Here is a 14,930-nt window from a genome sequence, read left to right on the forward strand (position 1 = left end):
ACGACAAAATAAATGTCATTCAACCAATCAATCTTCTATCATGCTATATACAACAAGCTCAATTATACAATTATTTTTATTCGTGTAAATGCTAAATTTTAGCAGAAACTTCATTTCGGTCATTACCAACTTTTATCATAAGTGGGACATAAACAAACTCTATTTTCATGACACAAAATCCTTGACTCTTGAATTGTAATCCTTTGGATTTTATATGTATATTTCAGGTATTATTCTAGACTTAAAACGTTTACACCAACCTCAGGTATTTCAACACGCCTAAGGATATTTCTCATGACCCCTTGTGTCACTTTTGTCATTTTCTGTAATGATAATTTCTTCAAGATGATATTACTATGATTCATTCATAATCAATCATCTGGGGAAGATAAAACAACTAACGCTTTTGGTCAAAATATATTATAAGATTTCGCAGCAGAAAAATATAGACATTCACATAACAAAGATAACAAGTAAGAAAATTTAAAACATGCATAATTATGTATAAAATCCCTTATGCAAATACTATAACAAACATTAATACTTAAATGTACAACACACAAAGATTTCAAATTTCCCATACGACAGTCTGATAGTAATGTATACATATAAATATAACCTTAATTCTAACTCAATTTAAGAGTGGCATAATTGTGAAATAAAAATCACAAACTCTAAATCATGCATATTTACAAAATCACAATGAATAATACATAAACATCATATAGAAATCTCAAATAAGGCAGTATGATAATCATGTACACATAAATATAACTTGAATTCTAACTCTCTACAAAAGAGACTGCCAACACAATATTGTAACATTTAATACCTTAGAATAAAAAAAAAAAAAAAAAAAAAAAAAAAAACAATGCAAGAGTAAAATTACGCTTCTAAAAGAACATTATTTATTATTATAATAAAAATATACACGACACTTAACTAAATCACATTTGAAAATAATTAAATTTACTCTTTATTCTGATCCATATTCAAAACAACAACTTTAATCTTTAATGCAGAAACCCAGTTAGCGAAGCGTCTGATGGTGGGGACGTAAAACTCCTCCCAATCCTCCAGAGAAAATTCGCTCTCGGCCTTGTATACAAAAACCACCTTCTGGACGTCGAACCTTCCCGGGATGTCCAACATTCTCCCCACACACTGCCGGAACCAGCGGGTACGATTGGCCAGGGTGTCGTTCTGCAGTCCTTCCAAAAAGTGGTCATCGCTCCTGACGGTCCCGTTGAGGCTCCCCTGACTCCCATTCCTTGACACCCGACGTAACTGCTTGACAAAATTCTGGCGGGCGACGTTAACCTCGAAGGGCTTCCCAGGGTAGAACTGAGCGAACAGGTTTGCGACCATAGGGCAATGTTCACTGGCCCTCGACGTGTTGAGGGTTATTCTTCCCGGGACGACCCTGTCCTCCTGAAGCGCCCTATTCAATTGTCCCAAGCTCCTCCTGTTCTGGTAAGGGTTGGAGAAAGGGTACTTTTGTGCCAAAAACCTCGACGGGCCAAATGGCTTCACTGCTGCGCAGTCGACCACCTGAGCTATGATTGTGGTATTCCCTCTGTAGGCGTCGTCCATGACGTCACCACTAAGGAACTCCAGAGTATATTCTGCAAAGAAAAGACATTCGATTAGAAATCTTCATGACAACGTATCAGAAAGTCCTCAGTCAAAGGAAATAGGCTATACACCAACTGAGTATATAAACTTGAGAAGAAATTTAACTATTATCATTTGATCACAGATAGAGCAATAATAATATTTAACCAACAGCAAGACATGAATATAAGAGGAAGGGATGAAAATTACCATAATTTTGCCAATACCCCCAAAAGTTTATAAGTAAATAGTCATAGCATAGAGACCCAATTCCTCACCTGGACGTCGAACAGCAGGACAATACCTCAGATGGGAGTTATACTCAGGACCTCGTCTGAATCCTTCCTTGCAGTGGACGGACTGAGTCCTGCCGAAAAGGAGAAATAAATGTCAGTGTACACTTCTATCACAATATTCATTTATATATATTACTGCCCTAATCTAAACAAAAAATCCAGAAATATTCTACAATACTAGAGTTGGCTATTTTCTTGATATTGAGGAAGCAATTGGAAATCACTCCTTAAAATGTTGTACTAATTTTTCAATACTACTTTTGTTGTTTATTTATTCCCATACCTCGCTCGGCTGTTTTTTCCCTGTTGGAGCCATTAGGCTTATACCATCCTGCGCTTCTAACTAGGTTTGTAGTTTAGCTAGTAATAATAATAACAATAATAGCAAAGAAACTGCAAAAAACATAATACAAACCTCTCTTCAGTGGGCCTAGTTACCGCAGATCCTTCAAGGCGACATTGGGAGTTCTTGCGAGGCACTACGACGGGAGCTGGTAAGCCGACAGGATCCCTTTTGTATGAACGGGGACGAGGGCGAGTTGAAGGCATCTTCCCGCACCACTTCTGCAAGAAAGAAAGATAAAATTGTAAACTCGAAATCACACACGAGCATTTGAGATAGATCACTGAGATATGGAGCGATACTCAATCTGTTTGCAAAAGACACAATTTATTGGTTCCAATTTCTTGTATAGGCTACTATGAAAAAATCAGCAGATCTAAAATCGATCTCTAAATATTAAAAGAAATAAACGTAAATTGGAATGCAAACAGAAACCAGACTTCTGTGGAAGATATAAACTGAAATCGAAACCGAGACTGGTATGGTTTTAGATTTCTCAGCACCGGTCAATAAAGAATGTAAAGTAATGGCAGAACGACACATAAAACTTCTAAATACGACATATTCGAAACTTGACACATCAAACCAAATTGATCTCGGATACATATTTTAAGCTTACTTATGGATCGGGACCAGGAAGCTCTTTTCAAATCAAATCAAAGTTAGCTAAAAAGCACCAGCACAATAAGGAAATTGTATACAAAGTCACTACCCAAAGAAGCTATCAATGAAACTCAAACTTTTGACCTAAAAAGTCGAGCAAATCAAAGTAGCCTACCAGTAATAAAAAGAATATTGCATAGGCTGCACGATATATAAGAATATGAACGTTACGGGCAATTGCAAAATTTTGAACGTTAAAATACTTTAATCTATCGTTACACAAATTTTGGCCATTTGTATAGGACTACCCCTGGCGTAGGCCTACACCTAAATGTGATTATGAGTCTAATAAAGGGAGTCTTAGGATGTAGCCTATTCACTAAAACGGCCATACCGATAATATAACTAGAATTTCACACAAGCAAGAATAACCCTAAATCTAATAACACATATTCGTGTCTCCGCCTGACACTGATGAGAGATGCGTTCGCCATATTGGATGAAATGGAAGAGAGATGGCCAGCAGAGTAGAGGCCGGCCCGACAGACGCCATCCCAGTTTTCTCACCACTGACCACGTGGTTCACGCCTTCTAAAAATGTCCGCCAATCAGAGTCCTTTGTCACTCCCTCCCCCAGCAGAGAGGGAACGATATGGAACGCTGATTGGTGGAAATGTTTAGATGACCATAGCTTCAAATAAAAATGTCAGGTAGCCTTAATTGTCTATATATCTTTAAAACACTAATAATATAGATATGAAATTGTGGTACGATACAAAAATATGAGACGATCAGTAGGTAAAAAAGACAGAAGGGATCTACTAATAAAACAGCTGGAAAACTTTGTAAAAACATAGCCTATCGATTTCATTTCTTATTCACCTTCCTGGCTAAAATTAATATAATATCGCGGTAGTTTCTATTTGACCATGATACACACGAATACACCAGCAAACACCCCAGCATTTATCTTGCTTAAGGTAATATAGTATGGCCACTGCTTATTAAGACCTACGAAACTCGCACGGCGAAGTCTTTTTTCGATTTTGGCTAAACCTACACACACACTGAACACAATGAAAAGCGAGCTACGAACAGCACCATAAGAGAAAATGATAAAAGGGAAAGCGTGAATCCAAACTTTGAAATAAAGGAGATGAACGTAAAATTTAGAAACTCCATGAAAGAAACAATTAATCCACTGCAGACCATATCGACCATACGTTAAGTTTCACTGCATAAATCTAAAGGTGAAAACGTGGTAGGGTATTTGTTCTGAATCTAAATCGTTCTATCAAACCATAATGGAAGGCAGGACACGAATGCGCTGTTTCAATACCTGACTAGAGCCAAGAAATTGCTCTGAAGAAAGATTTTGAATAAAAAAAAACACTTACCGTTTCAGAAGAGTTCTGTCGGGTACTGATGCTATGACACAAAGTCTCCATACTTGATGCAACGGGAGATGAAACACCGAACACTATGGCGGTTGGCGGCAGACTGAGTGACTGAGTCTGAGACAGACTGAGTGATGCTGGATCGTTGTGACGTGGCCCGGGCCGTTGTTGTTATCTTGCAGATTCTCATAGTTAAGTTTTTCATATTAGTGATTTTTAAGTAGGCTGCAATGTTGAAAATTTGCCGTAAAAAACGTAAAAAACCTGGAATAAATATTGCCAGACATTTACCGTTTTAAAAACGGATATAAAGACGTAAAGGAGTGATATTACGGTCATATTTGTTAGAATATGATAAAAAAGTAGAGTGAAAACTAGTCGTCTGTATTTTACTTACTTACTTTTACTTTTAGAGGTTTATTTCTCGCCCTCCATCAAACACTAAAGGTCTGTTCAGGCGGGCCTTGGTGTATGAAAAAAAATAATTCCTTTCCAGTTAATATTTTGCTCTGTATCGTTATCAGTTATTTCGCTAGCATTTGTATTCAGGCTTAATAGTTTTCAGGTCACTATTATAACACTTTCTAAAAAGATAAGTCTTCAGGTTTTTCTTGAAGGCAGCCACATTTGTGCTATTCTTGACATCGAGTGGAAGGTCGTTAAAGAGTCTCGGTGCAGCATAACTGAACGTTCTTCCTCCTATTGCATGATTCACACTAATTTCGAATAGTCTATGTGGGTCATCTGCATGTCTAACTCTTACAGTGGCGCTGGTAGCTTCAGGGTAGGGGATCAAGCAATCACGAAGATATTTAGGCTTATCACCTGTAAGTGCTTTGTGAGTCAACAAGCAAATTTTAAATTCAATCCTAGCCTTAACAGGTAACCAATGTAGATCGATCAGTGCAGGAGTTTTACTGAAATACGGCTGAAACTGTATTTTTTATGGATAATATCCGATTAAAATTATGGTTTTTTATATATAACTATTGCTTTCCTTTCTTTTTCTGTCTTGCACTGAGTAAATCCCAAACCCGTGATCCGAGACAGAGCTAGAGTCGTTTTTAAGTAATGCAACATCCAGGGACTACATTGCTATATTACAGACCTTTCAGTTGCCTCTAAATCATGAAACTATTATGCTGAAAAGATTTGATTTCTCCAATGCTACACTGACCTCAGGATCTGATTCCGAGCGCCAAAAAACCAATGAAATTAATGCATTCCCAGGACAAGGGTTATGGCAATGTAGGCCCATATCAGAATTGAGTTCCATTCTACTCTGAATTCTTCATATGAAGAATGTGTAGGCCTATGAAATGAGTCATGTCACAATGGTTTTCATCAGTCATGAAATCTTTTGTTTTAAATCTTTCACAATCAGACTTTGATGGTGCTATTTTCCAGTCTTCTCACCATCAAGGCTAAGATAATCACGGATGATAGAAAGGCGTCTTTTGCGTTTGTTAACGATTTTTAGGGATAAGGATTTTTACCTACTCTCCTTCAAGGACTGTTTTCCTGGCCCTGCATCCCACGGAAATGTCCTGTGAGATGCAGAACCTTCAATTTTGATTTCGTATTCATTCTTTATAATTTAAACTAGCATACAATGCAACCGGCGTTAATTGAAAACTCCGTGGCATGATAGCATCTCGTGAACAAACTACAAGGGCCCTCAGTAGAGCGCAGACCTCTGCCGCGGCAATTTATTTTTCAACCTTTTGCTCGACCTTGACATTTGACCTAACATGTATTAATTTGCGTAGATTTTCATACAATCAAATATGAACCAAGTTTGAAGTCTGTGACAACTTTGACTCTCTATTTCAGATAAAAAACTTAATTTCTTATTCTCTTTCTGTGATGCTGTTTTAATTAGTCACACATTAAATTCTTTGACCATTTCTTGGCAGAAACAGAAAAGGAGGAAGGAAATAAATAGGCCTAATCTTTTAATCATTTATTATTATTTGCGTATATATTTTCTTTTATTTCTAGAAGCGAATGTTAACGAAAAGTTTTGATTTCCTTTTCTCTTTTTATGGCTCGCTTTTTTCATTTATTTTCCGTATAAGAACATTTTGCTTTTCCGACAAGGTTTGCCGCTCTACTCTTAATAATGATACTCAAAAACATGGTCGCAAACTTCAAGTCTGTAAAGCTCCATCCTCAGGTCATATCTTTTTGGAGTCGATCCTTTCAACCCTACTCCACTCTTTCCAGCAGATCCCTTTATTTGACATTTATAAGTTCATTACGATGCTTATTGTCGCTCTCATTCTATTTTCTACTTAAAAACAAGATCTCCTTCTAAATCCTCATAATTTCCACGTACACCTATTGACGCAAAGGGCCTCGGTTAGATTTTGCCAGTCGTTTCTATCACCATCATAAAATTCCTTCTAGATACTTTGACCGATTCATAGAATAGCAATAATGACTTGCAATATTTAATTCACCTTTTATCTGGGAAGTTCCGTGAGACACTAACACTGCCCCCCCCCCCCCCTCCTTCTCTTATATTCTCGCATCCTTATTTCTACGTGACATTTATTAAATCACACTAACCCGATCATTGTCGGTTTCTTCGCTGAGTTTTATTTCCGATTGGCGTGATTTGAAATTTTGTTTCCATGACGTGCAGACCTACTTAATTATCTTATCCAAAAATTAACATTGTCACATTAATGAGAATCTCCTTTTGTGTAAGTCTAACAGTTTATACAATTGACAAATTCCGAGTAGATCCAATCATCACACAGTTGCCAGCAGAATTTTCACAAAATCTTACATCACATTCAGATAAATCTTATCTATTTTAAGGTAATGGGAGAAATTCTGCTGGTAACTATGTGATGGTTAGATGTACACGGACTTTGTTAAATTTATAAATTATTTTGTTTAAACTTGCATTCCTTCTCAATACGACCGTAGGCTCTCATACAACAACATTTAAGAAAAGTGGTCATGGGCAGGGCATATACTGTCACGAGAATGACAGATAATAGATGATGGACATTAATTATAACAGAATGGGTCACTATAGATTGCAAAAGAAACAGGGGAAGGAAGAGAAGACGATGGATTGAATAACTAAGAAAATTTGCATATATGTAACCTTAACCACATAGGCCTAGTCTTCCTCGTTATAAACATTACGGCCCGATATTTTTCGATTGTTTCTACATGCAGTATTCTAATCACTGAATAAGTTCAAGGAAACATGAGATCTTTTGATGAATTTTAATTAGTATCGAAGATTTTAATTCAGTTTCATTACCATTAGTTTAATATTCTATAATAGCGTAAGTGACCCGTCTCATTCTTATCCTTATCTCACTAGGATATGACTGCCTTTTTTTTCTTCATCATACCCGAGGGACGGGGAGAGTTGAGCGTGAACGGAAAAGGTATATATATATATATATATATATATATATATATATATATATATATATATATATATATATATATATATATATATATATATATATATGTATATATATATATATATATATATATATATATATATATATATATATATATATATATATATATATATATATATATATATATATATATATATATATATATATATATATATATATATATATATATATATATATATATATATATATATATATATATATATATATATATATATATATATATATATATATATATATATATATATATATATATATATATATATATATATATATATATATATATATATATATATATATATATATATATATATATATATATATATATATTATATATATATATATATATATATATATATATATATATATATATACATACATATATTCTCTCTGTTTACGGTTCTTTGCCTACATAGACACCGAATAGTCTGGAATATTCTTTACAGATTCGCCTCTGTCCTCATACATCTGACAACACTGAGATTACCAAGCAATTCTTCTTCACCCAAGGGGTTGACTAAGGCAATGTAATTGTTTAGTGGCCATTTTCCTCTTGGTAAGGGTAGAAGAGACTCTTTTGCTATGGTAAGCAGCTCTTCTAGGAGAAGGATACTCCAAAATCAAACCATTGTTCTCTAGTCTTGGGTAGTGCTATAGCCTTTGTACCATGGTCTTCCACTGTCTTGGGTTAGAATTCTCTTGCCTGAGGGTACACTGTTCTATCTAGTTTTTATTGTTTATATAGGAAATATTTATTTTAATGTTACTATTCTTAAAATATTTTATTTTTCCTTGTTTCCTTTCCTCACTGAACTATTTTCCCTGTTGGGTCCCCTGGGCTTATAGCATCCTGCTTTTCCAACTAAGGTTGTAACTTAGCGTTTAATGATAATAATAATAATATACTGTATGTATATATATATAAGTACATATATATGTATATATATGTACATGTATATATATATATATATATATATATATATATATATATATATATATATGTATATATATATATATATATAAATGTACATATATATATATATATATATATATATATATATATATATATATATATGTGTGTGTGTGTGTGTGTGTATATGTATATATATGTGTGTATATATATATATATACAGTATATATATATATATATATATATATATATATATATATATATATATATATATATATATATATATATATATATATATATATAAATATGTATATGTATACTTGTATATATATATATATATATATATATATATATATATATATATATGTGTGTGTGTGTGTGTATACATATATATATATATATATATATATATATATATATATATATATATATATATATATATATATATGTGTGTGTATATATTTATATATATATATATATATATATGTATACATATATATACATATATATATATATATATATATATATATATGCATACATATATATATATATATATATATATATATATATATATATATATATATATATATATATATATATATATATATATATATATATATATATATATATATATATATATATATATATATATATATATATATATATATATATATATATATATATATATATATATATATATATATATATATATATATATATATATATATATATATATAATATATATATATATATATATATCGTTAAATGTTCATTTCACATCATTCCGGTCAATCCCCTAAAAATCTATTTTTATATCATTTCATAGGCCTACATAAACAAATTACTTTTCTCAAACAACATAAGTTCATTGAACCTTGAACTGTAATCCTTTTGATTTTGTATGTATGTTATTTCAGGTAGGCCTATTATTTTAGACCTGAAATAAACTTTCGTTTAATCCTATTGGAATATACCATTGTTTACATCCATCTAAGATATTTAATCACGTAGACTTAGGAAAAATAAATCTCTTATCAATCCTGGTGTCACTTTTGTAATTTTCTGTAATGATATCTTCAAGATAATTTATCTGATGAAATACTGCTATGATTCATTCATGATTAATCATCGGGGGAAGATAAAACGATTCAGTCTTTTGGTTAATATATATTATAAGATTTCGCAGCAGAAAAATACAGTCCTTCATATAAAGATAACAGGTTGTAAAACATCGTCTACAGAAATATTACCAGATCCTGCATAATTGTGATAAAAAAATTTACAGAAATTCTAAAACATGCGTAATTATGTATAAAATCCCTTATGTAAATACTATAGCAAACATTAATACTTAAATGTACAACACACAAAGATTTAAAATTTCACATTTGACAGTCTGATAGTAATGTATACATAAACTCAATTTAAGAGCGTCATAATTATGACATAAAAAATAACAAATTCTAAAACATGCACAATAATATATACATAAACATCATACAAAAATCTCACATATGGCAGTCTGATAGAAATACACAATATCTTATAAATACAATAAAAATCTACACGACACAACTATGTCACATTTGAAAAATAATTACAATTACCCTGTATTCTGATCCATATTCAAAACAAGAACTTTAATCCTGAATGCAGAAACCCAGTCAGCGAAGCGCCTGATGGTGGGGACGTAAAACTTCTCCCAATCCTCCAGAGAAAATCTGTTCTCGGTCTTGTACACAAAAACCACCTTCTGGACATTGAACCTTCCCGGGATGTCTAACATCCTCCCCACACACTGCAAGAACCAGAGGGTACGATTGGCCAGGGTGTCACTCTGCAGTCCTTCCAAAAAGTGGTCATCGCTCCTGCTGGGTCCGTTGAAGCCCATCTGGTTCTTATTCCTCGACACTAAACGCAGATGCTTGACTAAATGCTGGCTCGCAATGTTAGCCTCGAAGGGCTTCCCTGAGTAGAACTGGGCGAACAGGTTTGCCACCATAGGGTAATTTTCGCTGGCCCCCGAAGTATCGAGGGTTATTTTTCCCGGGACGACCCTGTCCTCCTGAAGCGCCCTGTTGAAGGATCCCAAGCGCCTCCTTTTCTGGTAAGGGTTGGAGAAAGGGTACTTGTCTGCCAAAACCTTCGACGAGCCAAAGGGCTTCACCGCTGCGCAGTCGACCACCTGAGCCAGGATTGTGGTATTCCCTCTGTAGGCGTCGTCCATGACGTCACCACTTAGGAACTCCAGAGTATATTCTGCAAAGAAAAAACATTCAATTAGAAATCTTCATGGCAACATATCAGAATGTCCTCAGTCAAAGGAGACATACACCAACTGATTATATAAACTTAAGAAGAAATTCAACTGTTATGATTTGATTATAGATAGAGCAATAATTGAATCAACAGCAAGACAAGAATAAAAAAGCAAGAGATGAAAATCACCATAATTACACCAATATCACCAAAAGTTCATGAGTAAATAGTCATAGCATAGAGACCAGATTCCTCACCTGGACGTTGAACAGCAGGACAAACCCTAAGACGGCAGTTATACTCAGGACCTTGTCTGAATCCTTCCTTGCAGTGGACGCGCACAGTTCTGCTGAAAAGGAGAAATAAATGTTAGTGCGCACTCATAATACTTGCTGATAGCAATGTACACATAGAAATTTAACCTTAATTCTAGCTCGCTATAAAAAGACTGCCAACACCATATTATAACATTTAATACCTTGCATTAAAAAAAAAAAAAATTAAAGAAAAAAATTACACTTTTAAAAGAACAATATTTCATAAATACAATAAAGATATAAGCATCACTTGACTGCATCACATATTTACCCTGTATTCTGATCCATATTCAAAACAAGAACTTTAATCCTGAATGCAGAAACCCAGTCAGCGAAGCGCCTGATGGTGGGGACGTAAAACTCCTCCCAATCCTCCAGAGAAAATCCGTTCTCGGTCTTGTACACAAAAACCACCTTCTGGACGTCGAACCTTCCCGGGATGTCTAACATCCTCCCCACACACTGCAAGAACCAGCGGGTACGATTGGCCAGGGTGTCACTCTGCAGTCCTTCCAAAAAGTGGTCATCGCTCCTACTGGGCCCGTTGAAGCCCATCTGGTTCTCATTCCTCGACACCAAACGTAACTTCTTGACTAAATGCTGAATCGCAATGTTAGCCTCGAAGGGCTTCCCTGAGTAGAACTGGGCGAACAAGTTTGCGACCATAGGATAATGTTCACTGTCCCCCGAAGTATCGAGGGTTATTCTTCCCGGGACGACCCTGTCCTCCTGAAGCGCCCTGTTGAAGGGTCCCAAGCGCCTCCTTTTCTGGTAAGGGTTGGAGAAAGGGTACTTGTCTGCCAAAACCTTCGACGAGCCAAAGGGCTTCACCGCTGCGCAGTCGACCACCTGAGCCAGGATTGTTGTACTCCCTCTGTAGGCGTCGTCCATGACGTCACCACTTAGGAACTCCAGAGTATATTCTGCAAAGAAAAAACATTCGATTAGAAATCTTCATAACAACATATCAGAAAGTCTTCAGTCAAAGGAGACATACACCAACTGATTATATAAACTTAAGAAGAAATTGATCTGTTATGATTTGATTATAGAGCAATAATTTAACCAACAGCAAGACAAGAATAAAAAAAGAAAGGGATGAAAATCACCATAATTACACCAATATCACCAAAAGTTCATGAGTAAATAGTCATAGTATAGAGACCAGATTCCTCACCTGGATGTTGAACAGCAGGACAAACCCTCAGACGGCAGTTATACTCGGGAACTTGTCGGAATCCTTCCTTGCAGTGGACGCGCACAGTTCTGCTGAAAAGGAGAAATAAATGTCAGTGCACTCATATAATACTTGGTGATAGCAATGCACACACATAAATTTAACCTTAATTCTAACTCGCTATAAAAAGACTGCCAACACTATATTATAAAATTTAATATCTTGCATTAAAAAAAAACAATTCAAGAGAAAAATTACGCTTTTAAAAGAACAATATTTCATAAATACAATGAAAATATAAGCGACACTCGACTGCGTCACATATTTACCCTGTATTCTGATCCATATTCAAAACAAGAACTTTAATCCTGAATGCAGAAACCCAGTCAGCGAAGCGCCTGATGGTGGGGACGTAAAACTTCTCCCAATCCTCCAGAGAAAATCCGTTCTCGGCATTGTACACAAAAACCACCTTCTGGACGTCGAACCTTCCTGGGATGTCTAACATCCTCCCCACACACTGCAAGAACCAGCGGGTACGATTGGCCAGGGTGTCACTCTGTATTCCTTCCAAGAAGTGGTCATCGCTCCTACCGGGCTCATTGAAGCCCATCTGGTTCACATTCCTCGACATCAAACGTAACTTCTTGACTAAATGCTGGCTCGCGATGTTAGCCTCGAAGGGCTTCCCTGAGTAGAACTGGGCGAACAAGTTTGCGACCATAGGATAATGTTCACTGTCCCCCGAAGTATCGAGGGTTATTTTTCCCGGGACGACCCTGTCCTCCTGAAGCGCCCTGTTGAAGGGTCCCAGCCTCCTCCTTTTCTGGTAAGGGTTGGAGAAAGGGTACTTGTCTGCCAAAACTTTCGACGAGCCAAAGGGCTTCACCGCTGCGCAGTCGACTACCTGAGCCAGGATTGTGGTATTCCCTCTGTAGGCGTCGTCCATGACGTCACCACTTAGGAACTCCAGAGTATATTCTGCAAAGAAAAAACATCCAATTAGAAATCTTCATGACAACATATCAGAAAGTCCTCGGTCAAAGGAGATATAAACCAACTGAGTATATAAACTTAAGAAGAAATTCAATTGTTATGATTTGATTATAGATAGAGCAATAATTGAACCAGCAGCAAGACAAGAATATAAGAGCAAGGGATGAAAATTACCATAATTACACCAATATCACAAAAAGTTCATGAGTAAATAGTCATAGCATAGAGACCAGATTCCTCACCTGGACGTTGAGCAGCAGAACAAACACTCGTGCGGCAATTATACTCAGGACCTTGTCTGAATCCTTCCTTGCAGTGGACGCACAGAGTTCTGCTGAAAAGGAGAAATAAATGTCAGTGCACACTCAAATCACAATATCAATTAATGCCCTAATCTAAACAAAAAATCTATAAATATTCTACAACACTAGAATAAGCACTTATCTTGATATTGAAAGAGGAATTGGAAATCACATCTTAAAATATGTTATTTTAATTTTTCATTACCTCTCTAGTTTATTTATTCCCATCCCTCACCTGGCTATTTCTTTACCTTTTGGAGCCATTAGGCTTGTAACATCCTGCTTTTCCAGCTAGGGTTGTAGTTTAGTCATTAATAATAACAATAACAAACTGCAAAAAAAAAAAAAAAAAAAGATACTAACCTTTCTTCCGTGGGCCTAGTTACTGTAGATCCTTCAGGGCGACATTGGGAGTTCTTGCGAGGCACTACGACGGGAGCTGGTAAGCCAACAGGAACCCTTTTGTGTGAGTGGGGACGAGGGCGAGTTGAGGGCATCCTTCCGTACCACTTCTGCAAGAAAGATAGATTGTAAACTGAAATCACACACGAGTAGTTAAGATGGATCACTGAGATATGGAGTGATGCTCAGTCTGTTTGCAGAATACCCAATTTATTGAGATTGGTTAATGATATTTAGGATACATAAATTATGACAAGTGGTGCCTATGGGTGAATTCACCAAAACTCCATAACAATAATACGCCCAGAAACATAAAACAGGAATAATTTTAATTTGATAATCAAAGGCTCCTTGACAAGAAAATTCAAGATAACTCAAACATGCACAGGTTAGTCCCATCTGCAGATGACACCGATATGAGATGCAGTGGCCATACTCACGAGTTAAATAAAAAGGAGGCCGGCTCTGAACGCTAAGAAGAAATAAGACCAGCGGAGCAGAGGCGGACGCTAGTCACCTTCCCAGTTTTCTCACCACTGACCACGTGGTCTACGCCCTCTAAAAATGCCCACCAATCGGAGTCCTTTGTCATTCACTCTCTCAGCAGAGAGGGAGCGATATGGAACGCTGATTGGTGGACATGATTAGACGACCACAGCTTCAAATAAAAATGTCAGGTAACATGAATTATCTACGAAATTTTTAATACTACTGATATGAAATTGTCTTGTGCCTCGATATAACAGGAAATCCTCACTTTTCAAATCTACTTTCCTAAAATAGTTATAAGATACGCCTAGGAGGAAAAAAAACACAGAAGGGATCTACACAAAAAGAACTTGTGAACTTTGTCAAAGCGTATAGC

At 35.6% G+C, this 14,930-nt stretch overlaps 2 protein-coding genes across 2 annotated transcripts in view; one reads left to right on the plus strand and one right to left on the minus strand.

Moving 5' to 3' along the window:
- Positions 1 to 14,930, plus strand: part of Ate1 (arginyltransferase 1) — a 114,780-nt gene that overhangs the window by 20,654 nt on the left and 79,196 nt on the right. The gene's annotated exons all lie outside the window — the stretch shown is intronic.
- The window catches only part of LOC137640683 (uncharacterized), a 5,905-nt gene continuing 765 nt past the window's right edge, over positions 9,791 to 14,930 (minus strand). The window contains exons 2-8 of the mRNA XM_068373179.1: positions 14,027 to 14,175; positions 13,604 to 13,695; positions 12,695 to 13,346; positions 12,366 to 12,457; positions 11,460 to 12,111; positions 11,129 to 11,220; positions 9,791 to 10,871 (exon numbers count right to left, since the gene is read on the minus strand). Of these exons, the coding sequence (XP_068229280.1) occupies positions 10,216 to 10,871; positions 11,129 to 11,220; positions 11,460 to 12,111; positions 12,366 to 12,457; positions 12,695 to 13,346; positions 13,604 to 13,695; positions 14,027 to 14,160 (2,370 nt within the window). The 5' untranslated portion in view covers positions 14,161 to 14,175 and the 3' untranslated portion in view covers positions 9,791 to 10,215. The remainder of the gene's footprint in view (positions 10,872 to 11,128; positions 11,221 to 11,459; positions 12,112 to 12,365; positions 12,458 to 12,694; positions 13,347 to 13,603; positions 13,696 to 14,026; positions 14,176 to 14,930) is intronic.

The sequence above is a fragment of the Palaemon carinicauda genome, chromosome 5 (assembly GCF_036898095.1).
Source record: "Palaemon carinicauda isolate YSFRI2023 chromosome 5, ASM3689809v2, whole genome shotgun sequence".
NCBI classification, from domain to species: domain Eukaryota; kingdom Metazoa; phylum Arthropoda; class Malacostraca; order Decapoda; family Palaemonidae; genus Palaemon; species Palaemon carinicauda.